Below are 10929 nucleotides of genomic sequence, written 5' to 3'. Positions count from 1 at the left end.
TAATGATGCTATAAAAAGTTGCATGGCAGTACAACCATTTTCATGAATATTCATATGAAGTAACAAAGAAAAATAAATAAATAGTTACCTCATAAATTTGGAGTTTTCCTCTACTACTTCCAATGGTGGGTTATACATATTCTTGATATATAAAAGTTGATTATTGAGAAGAATAAAATAAATGAGATAATACAATTCATTAAATTTAACAGTTATTAATGAAATTCCTGATGGTTCACTTGGATCATTTGTTGTTGAAGATCTTGAAGAAATAAAGAAGAAAGAAGAGGAAATTCACAAATAAGAAGCATGTGAAGATAAATATTTTTATCGTTAGAGTAGACTAATAGGAAAGGACAAGCATACAAAGCATTTCTTTTGTTATTTGTCTTTACATCATATCAGATGTATATAATCTAGGGTTTGACAATTCAATATAAAGGGGAGAAAAACAATGAAAATTCATCGTATTTTTTTCATGGTATCAGAGCAGTAGTAAGCTCGATCCAAAAACTTTTCCATCAACCTTTTCTCTCTTCTTTGTTTCATTGACAAATCCCTATCATGGTAAAATCTCATACCAATGAATCTAATACCAGCAACAACATCAACAATCAAAGGAAAGATACCAATAATGATATGAACAACAACTTCAACCTTCACATGCACCAGGACAGAGTTTATGAGTGCAATTTTCGATGGAAGCAGGTTTCTAGGATGACATACATCTATCTTCATAGCCCTATCAACTAAGAACAAATTAGGGTTTATCAATGGTACCATTGCCACACCTAGTCTGGATGCCCCAGACTATCAACAGTGGACTCGATGTAATAACATGGTTACTTCTTGGATACTAAAATCTCTCAAAGGATATAGGAGAAAGTGTTATGTATTCCAAGATTGCCACATAACTATGGAAAAGTCTTGAGTATTGATTTGGGCAGTCAAATGGTGCCAAGCTTTTCAATCTGCAAAAAGAAATCACAAGTTCAGTGCAAGGAACACAAGACATAGCAGGATATTTCACCAAACTCGAGTGTCTATGAGATGAGTTGGACTCACTTAACAGTGATATAATATGCACCTGTGTTTGTTATGGACAGAAAAAGTTAAATAAGATTTTGAAAGATCAAAGGCTTATGCAATTCTTGATGGGGTTAAATGAAACCTACTCACAGGCAAGGAGTAGTATTCTGATGATTAACCCTTTCCCCGCACTTGATCATGAATACTCTCTCTTGTTGCAAGATGAAAATCAGAGAATTTTATTTGCTAATGCTCAGTTTCCTAGTGAAACTGCTTCGTTCATGGTAGGAAAACATGGAAGGACATTCCAGAAACCTGCTAAGCCAATTCAGAGAAATGCTTTTCCAACAGAAAGATTTGGGAATCCTGGTCCTCAAAGAGTTGGAAATCAGTTGCACAAAGGCAAAACAAGGAAGGCCATTTACAATCCTAATGAGAGCTGCACTTATTGCCTAAAGACAGGGCATGTGGAAGATGATTGCTACAGGTTGATAGGGTAGCCTAATGACTTCCAATTTACGAACTCAAGGGAATATCATGGATACATGAAAGTAAATGCAACAATCACAGGAGAACTGGATGAGAAGTGCATCATCACACATAATGAACATAGCATGAATGGTCAAAAATTCACCAAAGAACAAGTGTCACAAATCATATACATATACAAGAAAATGGGACATGCAGGAACATCAGGATCTGAGATCAATGCCAATTCAGTGGCTGATACTATACTTCAGTATTCTGGATCTTGTTTTAAAACCATGGATTCGTGCACTTGGATTATTGCTTCCAGTGCCTCTGAGCAGTGCTATGATTTTAATTCTTTTCTATTTCTAACTCCTCTTCCTGTCCCTTTGATTATCAGCTTGCCTTATTCGTTTAAGATAACAGTTACTCAGATAGGGAGTGTTTCCATTCAGCCTCACCTTACTCTTAGAGTTGTCCTTTATGTTCCAGATTTTCGATATAATTTGTTGTCCATTCATAAGTTGTGTAGTCAGTTACATTGTACTGCATTCTTTAATTCTTGTGGGTGTATGTTGCAGGCCCCTTTTATGAGGAAGGCACAAGCTTTTGGTGATGTTTGAGAAGGTCTATATCTTTTGCAACAGGACAATCCCCAGTCTAATAAGGGCCCTAGTAATAGTTTAGTTCATGTTCACAAAAAGAGTGTTAGAATAGTACTTATGTTTCTTTTCCAGAGTCTAGTCCAATGTATGTTAATGATATTCCTAGTGTAAAACTTTGGCATTGTAGACTGGGACATCTTCCTTCTTCAGTAACAAAAAGCTTCAGTTTCATTGATTTCCCTTCAAATTCTGAATATGTTTGTGATGTGTGTCCTCAAGCTAAGCAGACTAGACTCTCCTTTGGTATTAGCACTATCAAATCTAGAGTAATTTTTGATGTGATACATATTGATACATGGGGTCCATACAAGACTCATACTCACGATGGTTACAAGTTACAAGTATTTCCTTACTATGTAGATGATTTTAGTAGAGGTACTTGGACATTTGTTTTGACTACTAAAATCAATGCTTTCTCTGTTCTTATAGCTTTTCTGTCTATGGTGGAAAGGTAATTTAATGTGAAGGTCAAAAGAAATAGATCATATAATACATTTAAACTGGGAAAAGGAAGTCAGGAAGCAGCTTTCTTACAAGCAGAAGGTATCATCTACCAAACATCATGTGTTGTTACCCCTCAACAAAATGGAATTGTTGAGAGGAACCATAGACATTTGCTGGAGATTGCAAGAGGTTTTATGTTTCATTCCAAAGTTCCTATCATCTATTGGGGCGAATGCATTTTAACTGCCACACATCTGATCAATTTGATTCCTTCCAAGGCTCTAAAGGGTAAGACACCTTTGGCACTTCTTTTTGGTCAGGAACCTAAATATGAGAGTCTTAGGTGTTTTGGTTGTTTATGCTATGTTTCTACTTTAGCTCAACATAGGGGAAAGTTTGACCATAGAGCTACAGCTTGTGTGTTTCTTGGATATCCACAAAATCAAAAAGGTTACAAGGTTTTGGACTGATGTTTTGAGAGATGTATATTTCCACGAGGAGGTATTTCCTTTTTTGACAAATTCTCTTAACTCACCCATTGTCAACCCTTCAACCATTTTTCCCTCACCAACCATTGATGTAGACCAGCCTGTTGCACCTCATGTTTTTCTCATCCTGCCACATCTACTGCCTATTCCTTAAATGCTCTCCAACCTTTCTGAACCTATCAGTTTCAATCAAGCTTGGGAACATCAGGAATGGAGAAAGGCTATGGAGGAAGAGGTTACAGCTTTACAGGTCAATCACACTTGGGATGTGGTTTGCTTACCTCTGGGAAAGAAACCATTGCCGTGTAAATTGATCTACAAGGTGAAACATAAATCAGATGGAAGTGTGGAGAGACTAAAGGCTAGATTTCTGGTGAGGGGGGACATTCAAAGGGAAAGGATTGACTGCACCGAGACTTTTTCTCCTGAGGTAAAAATGACTACCATCAGGTGTCTCTTAACTGTTGCAGCAAAAAGGGGTTGGGAAGTGTCTCAACTTGATATTAATAATGCTTTTTTACAGGAAGAAGTCTACATGAAGTTTCCTGCAGTTTTTACTCCTCCTAAGCCTAATCAAGTTTTTTTTTTTTTGAGAAGGTAAGCCTAATCAAGTTTGTCTATTGAGGAAATCACTATATGGGTTGAAGCAGACATCTAGGCAATGGTATGCTAGGCTTGCAGGTGCACTACAATTCAAAGGGTATTCCAATTCCCTGAATGATTACTCCCTATTTTTCAAGAAAACAGGAAGTGCAATTTCAATCATCGCCGTGTATGTGGATGATATATTATTGACAGGAGATGATGCTTCTGAGATAGCTGACGTCACAAGTTTTCTCAACGCAGAGTTCAAGGTAAATAAATTGGGACATATTCATTATTTTTTGGGGATGGAGATATTGACGGAAAAGTAGGGATTTCTAGTCACACAAAGAAAGTTCAGTTTGGAACTTTTGCAAGAATTTGATCCAGCAGGACCTAGTGTTTCATCCCCATTAGATCCATATTGTAAGCTACATCAAAATGATAGTCCTTTATTGAAATTTGGAAGATGTAACTATGTACAGACATCTTGTGGGGAAATTAAATTACCTCACAAACACCAGACCAGACCTATCTTTTGCGGTTTTAGTCCTCAAGTCATTTTTTGCAGAATCCTACTACAGCTCACTACGCAGCAGCACTCTGAGTAGTGAGATATCTTTGCTCTGATCCAGGACAAGGGATTCTCCTCTCGTCTAATCCTTTGTTGGATTTGTTAGCATTTTGCTAGGCAGAATGGGCGTCATGTAAAGATACAAGGAGATCAGTTCAGTCCTAGCTCCCTGACCCCCGGACCTGATTCTAAGAGTTGTGCAAATGGTGTTCCTTATTGTATCTTCACAGCTCAACAGTGCCTTTTTGGTTGACAGCATCCACAACCTCAACATATCTCAAGACCTTCATATACATTGATTTTCTCATATAAACATAAGATAAATACAAGAAAGCAAAACATATAATAATACATTCTTGTGAAATACTCGATCTTCTGACCATAGAAAATATTCTGTCTTGAAAGTGCTGCTGCCGAACTATATTGAGTCACACAAGAAATTGTTTCAATGCAGAAGAGTTAAACCGAGTCATTCCACCTTTTGACAAGAAACTTCTGATTTTTCCTCAACATTTTCAAACTCTTTCCCTGTTGATCAAACCGTGAGAACTGCCGCGTAAACTCCTCAGCATGCACTGGCCTGAAGACCCCACCGAATTTTACTTCATGGAGGAAAACTAGCTCTGTAACTAATGCAACACATCATTAAATGAAGCACTCACCTTAATGGTTAAGTACTAATTGATTTATGAGTACTTTTAAGTACTAATTGAACTAATGTTGCATGATTCCAAGATTTGATCTGAGCATTGAAAATGAAAATTTAAACTTGTCGTTAGCCTTAAACTCACAAGTGGAGATAAACTCACAAGTGGAGATAAGAAGGAGAATCAATAGACGAAACTCATTGCTGATACCTACCTCACCCATTGATGAGCTCTTGTCAATAGGGGAAACAAAAAAGACAACAAAAAGGAAAAGGAAGAAGAATGAGAAGAACAAAAATATTATATTTGGAAAAAGACTTCATAGCTAATAGTTGAGGTATATACCTATATTTACGTGAACATACTTGTTGTTGTGGATTCTCAAAGACAGAGCTCCGATGAATATTAGAAATGTGACCTTTGTTTTTTACGGAGTAATGGTGTTCACTATCATGTCTGCTCTTTCATGTTCTGTTGGTTCATCATTGTTTTCCCTCATTTGTAACAAAGCCTCAAGCTCATCCTTATACAACAAACGAAATCCAAACTTTTTCATTTCACCAGAAAAACATAACCTAATAAGCCCATAGTCATTCGGTGTTTTTCCATTTGCCTTAGATGTATCCCATAAGCCAGCAAAAGGTACCAAGAAAAAATGAATATTAGATTCTGTACTCCATTTTGGAAGGGCTAATTTTAGTTTCCGGGTCATCCATGATATCCCATCATCACATAAGGGAATCAAGTATGCTTTGGTTTCAATTAAGCTGCCAGAGTAACCTACAGAAAATCCCAAGAAGTTATCACGTACGTACCAATTTTCAGGCAACTTGACTGTAACTCTTCTACCAGTTCCCTGATGGTGAAACCAACTTAGGATATTCTCTCCAGAGGTAAATACTCTTAGTGACGAGGAATCTGAAGCATAAATGTCATGCTGTAATGATGAGATATTCCAAAACAACGAATTACAGATCGAATCACTGCTCCAATCCGCATATATTGTATCTAATTGCTCTGGAAATTCTGGCAGTTGTGTAAGCCTGTTGCAATTTGATAAGTCCAAGGATTGAAGAGAACCAAGTTGAGATATGCTTTGAGGCAAATACTCCAAATTATTTCCCATGAGCTTCAACTCTTTCAAAGAGGACAAACATCCAATGTCTTCCGGAAGTCTTCCATGTATGAAATTGCAGTAACTAAGATCTAGAATTTCCAATGAGCGAAACCCTTCATTCACCGGAGGGAAAACAAAGTACACTCCATCTTGTGATTCTTGTTTTGCAAAACTCAAGAATTTGAGCTCTTTCAACCCGACAATGGAAGGCGGAGGCCGTGAGATTAGAGTATAGCTGGCATCAAGCTCCTCCAAGTTTTCTAAATCACCTATCTCTTCTGGCAAGCTTTCAAGTTTTGAGCACCACGACACATCTAAACCTACCAAACCATTCAACTTACAAATGCTGCTTGGAAGAGCTACAAGATTTTCTAAGCCTATCAAATATAGGTACCTTATTCCACTCTTTAACTCTAAATTCATGCTTCCAAAGATTTCTGGAAATTTTTCTAAATTAGAGCACCCCCTCATATCAAGATATTCAAGGTTATCGATGCACAGAGCGGGAAATCTCTTAAGCCGTTCGCAATCAGTCAATTCTAATCTCAAGAGTTTTTTAAGAAATCCCACGGAATGATGAACCTCTTCAAGATTTATACAATTTGGCAGATTCAAAGTCTCCAAGTGTGGCATCCTCGTGAAACCTGGCAACTCTTTAAGCCTTGTGCAATTTGATAAGTACAAGGATCGAAGCGCACTAAGTTGGGCTATACTTTTAGGCAAATTCTCAAAATCATTTCCATCGAGATACAACTCTTTCAAAGAGGATAAGCATCCAATGTCTTCCGGAAGTCCTCCATCAATTAGATTGCAGTAACTGAGATCAAGAATTTCCAGTGAGCATAACCCTCTATTCACCTGAGGGAACACAAAGAACACTCCATCTTCTGATTTTTGTTTTCCAAAAGTCAAGAATTTAAGCTTGTTCAAGCGGACGATGGAAGGTGGAGGTCGTGAAATTCGAGTACGTCTGGCATCAAGCTTCACCAAGTTTTCTAGATCACCTATCTCTTCTGGCAAGCTTTCAAGTTTTGAGCACCACGACACATCTAGTTTCACCAGATCTTTCAACTTACCAATGTTACTTGGAAGAGCTACAAGGTTTTTCGTATCACTCAAATTTAGCTTGGTAATATGAGTTAGGTACTCAATGGATGATGGTAGTTCCTGTATCCCAGAGCGTTCAACCTTAATCTCTAACTCCGACTTCATTGTTCCGAGGATTTCTGGAAACTTCTCTAAACTATAGCAAAATCGTAGATTCAGAGATCCAAGAGATTCCACGTTAACATATGGAAACCTCTTAAGGATTTTACAATCTCTCAAATCTAACATAATAAGTTTTCTGCAACATCCAAGGGAATGGTGGACCTCTTCAAGATTACTGCAACATCCCAAATCCAAATACTCCAAATTTGGCATTCCCGTGAAATCTGGTGTTTGCATCAGCCTTTTGGAGTGGTTAAGAATTAGATTTCGCAGAGATGGCAAATGCTGCTATTCAAAACACAGAAAGAGTGTGAGAATTAGGATGCTGCCAAGGATTTAGATTAGGCTAGTGGGCTATCTATGAATATAGAAACTATTTACTTTCTTTCTATTTTATATTTGTGGGCATCAAAAGAAATTGCAATTCAAATCCAGTTACAACCAATGCAAAATGCTGCAAAATCAATCGTAAATGAGATACATTATTGCCTTCCTATGTTTTTAATAGTTGGAGTTGGTTAATAAATTATCCAGTTTCCAAGTCAGATTAAGGCATTCAAAAGATGTCAATAGAATGTGTATCTATCATACCTTTAATTCTGTCCATAAATGACGCAGCAAACTCCCCCGGAGATCAAGATGAACAAGCCTTTTGGGTTCAAAATTTTCTGGCAAAGATTCCCAAGGATACCCACAACAGACAAACCAACGCAAGCTGTTAGGCAGGTACTCAATAGAGTCATCATATGTATGAAAACCATAGATGTATAATATTCTAAGCCTTTTCATATTTTCCATGGGTTCTCTGCTAAAGCAAAGATTTTGAACATCTTCTAGCCAGATTGCTTCCATTGCCTTCGTCCCCTGATCAAAATATAACTTCAAATGTCTACATAAAATTTGCATGCCAGTATGACTACTTTCTCACTCCTCGCAATGCCATATTTTGTCATTTTTTGTACTATTATATATTTATCATCACACTTGAAGGCTAGTACACAAAAAGTTTTAAGGTTCAATATTAGTGCGTAATATTAGCTTCAAAAATACTAATTGAGTTATTATGTACAAAATCTTGTACAAATTTCAAGTTAATCCAAAGAATGAAAGTTTGATTGTTCATATTAAGCAGCTATTAGACTAATTCATGATAAACGAATTTTGATATATGAAAATGGGAAACTGAATATTATTGCATTGTTTAGCATACTTACCATATCGTTAACCATCACGTCTTCGAAATCTTCAATGTCCCATACTCTGCTAGGTTCTCCTGATTTTTTTTGCATTTTCACGACATATCTACCCATATCTTGAATCAAGTCATGCATTTCAATCGTATCATCATTGGAGATGAAAATAAGAGATTTATCAATTAGGACATCCAATCCATATTCAGCTCCAACATCATAACTCTCAAGGATTGGCATGACTCTTTTTTTTCTATGTCCTCGGAAGAAACATGCCATATCTAGAAATATCTTTTGCTCTTCGGGTTCCAACCCATCATAACTTATTTTAAGTATTTCAACAATTTCTGAAGTAGAATTTTTCTTTATTCGGTCTAAAGTGCTTCTCCACTGAGTTAGGCCTTTTCTATGCAACAAGGAACCCCACACCTTGAGGGCTAAAGGAAGGCCTTTAGCATGATTTACTAGCTCCAACGAGAACTTGTTGAAACGCTCATCTGAAACTTCTTTTTTAAAAGCGTATTGATTGAACAATTGCATAGATTCATGATAAGGTAGGGTAGACACCTCATTATTGCTTCATCCTTCTCTATCAAATGTCTATTCCTAGTTGTTAGAATAACTCTGCTCCCATCACCAAACCAGCCAAGATCACCGGCTAAATACTCCAAATGATCACTATGATCTATGTCATCAAGCACAATTAGCACCTTCTTAGAACAAAGTCTGCTTTGAATCATGCACTTCCCATCATACTTATTTTTGACGTAATCATCTTTTTTTCTTAACAGTTCAGAAAGAAGTGTATTTTGTAAAGAATGTAATTGATTATTTTTTGCACTTTCTTTAACATCTGCAAGAAAACAAGCAGATTCAAATTGATAACATAGAGTATCAAAGATGGCTTTTGCTATTGTCGTTTTACCGACTCCGCCTATTCCCCAAATTCCTACAATCCGAACATCATTGATTTCTATCTGTAGTTGGGAATTTAGTTTCTCTAAATGAGCCTCTATTCCAGCAATATCTTGCAAAGAAGATAAAGAATAAGCACTCTTGCATAATTTTGAAGAAATGTAATCGACGATCTGATGAATATTCTCTGATTCAATCCTAAATAAATAAGAAGATCGATTGTTAAAAATGTGAGAAAGTCAAGTATTTCATATTGTTTATGTTCAAGAAGGCATTAAATAGGAAATATTGTAGAATATGTTTTTTGAAAAAAAATAAATATAATAACATTTCTTAAGTCTAAATGAAATTAGATTGTGCATGAAGTATTCACAGCTAAAAAATATATTGATTTACTTTACACCTTTTTTAATTTGATAAATATGACAAATTTATTGAATGTTGATTCTGTTTTAATACATTTTGGAGGGATAGATTCTTTTGTTCTAGGATAGAATTTGTCTAGGCTTCACAAAAGCATCCAAAAATTACGTGTTTTTAGCTCACCCATCACGAAAAAAAAAAAACTCACCCGTCACGGATATCATATCCTCTTAGATTTGCAGCAGCAGTTAGGGCAGTCCTCCATCCTTGCACCATCTGAGTTCCCTCAAAATCATCCTTATACCTAAATTCATGTTCGGCAAATGCTTCTGCAAAGCTCTCCCTTTGATTTCGAACGTGTGATGGATCCACATCATAGAAGACCGGTATAACCGTTTGTCCATTTCCTTCCTTGCATTTCATGATCTTCACTAGTTCATTCAAGCACCACCTCGATCTAGCATAATTTTTTGAGAAAATGACGAGGGCAACTTGTGACTCTTCGATAGCTTTCCAGAGTTCTTCTGGGATCGAATTGCCATGTTCTAACCTTATATTATCTTGAAAGGTGAATATTCCTCTATTTTTCAAACCTTCGTACAAGTGACTCGTAAATGTTTTTCGAGTATCTTCACCACTAAAACTTAGAAATACAACGTACTTCCATCGAGGATAGTAGTGTGAATTACTCGCAAAAGAAGAAGTTGATGCCATGGATTCAGATAAAAGTGGGTGGATATATTCTGGTTCTGGTAAGAGATTGAATTGGTGATATATATTTGGGACAGAGTTATAAACAGGACATCAAATGTGAAAAGCTTAAATGAAGATGGGTTAAAGTCAAGTGGTATGGGTCCATAAGTGATTAATCAAATACATAAAACTGATGATAATTGGGTCTTGTCCAATTAATGGACAGCGAAAAGTACAAGAAAAAGAAAAGTAATTTCTTTGTCACCAAATTGACTTGACTTCAGAATCAAAAGCAGTAGAATTCTGCTACTCCATTTGTCCGAATTTATGTCACACTTTTCGTTTTTTGAGAATGTTTAAATTTGAACGGATATTTACGCATGAAATTTTCAATTTTTTTGAAATGAAATTTATACATTTATAACTATGTAAAAAGTACTATAAGTCAAAATAATTGACAATTCAAAATATTTAAAAGATATATGAAAAATTTACGGTGAAAGATAAACCTGTTTGAATCTCTAAATCCAAAAGTGTCACATTAA

General features: G+C 36.2%; 1 protein-coding gene across 1 annotated transcript; it reads right to left on the bottom strand.

The window, feature by feature from the left end:
• Nucleotides 1–700: 700 nt before the first annotated feature.
• Nucleotides 701–10456, bottom strand: LOC125869269 (TMV resistance protein N-like). The gene is given in 9 exon segments (XM_049549835.1): nucleotides 701–971; nucleotides 4187–4534; nucleotides 4631–4873; nucleotides 5243–5363; nucleotides 5366–7511; nucleotides 7815–8087; nucleotides 8438–8985; nucleotides 8988–9526; nucleotides 9900–10456. Coding segments are annotated over 7 exon segments (4152 nt in total). The 5' UTR covers nucleotides 10406–10456; the 3' UTR covers nucleotides 701–971; nucleotides 4187–4534; nucleotides 4631–4854.
• Between the last annotated feature and the right edge of the window lie 473 nt (nucleotides 10457–10929).

Source organism: Solanum stenotomum, chromosome 6, assembly GCF_019186545.1.
Source record: "Solanum stenotomum isolate F172 chromosome 6, ASM1918654v1, whole genome shotgun sequence".
Lineage (NCBI taxonomy): Eukaryota > Viridiplantae > Streptophyta > Magnoliopsida > Solanales > Solanaceae > Solanum > Solanum stenotomum.
Note: the sequence above shows the minus strand (reverse complement) of the source record. Positions and strands in the feature narration are given on the sequence as shown.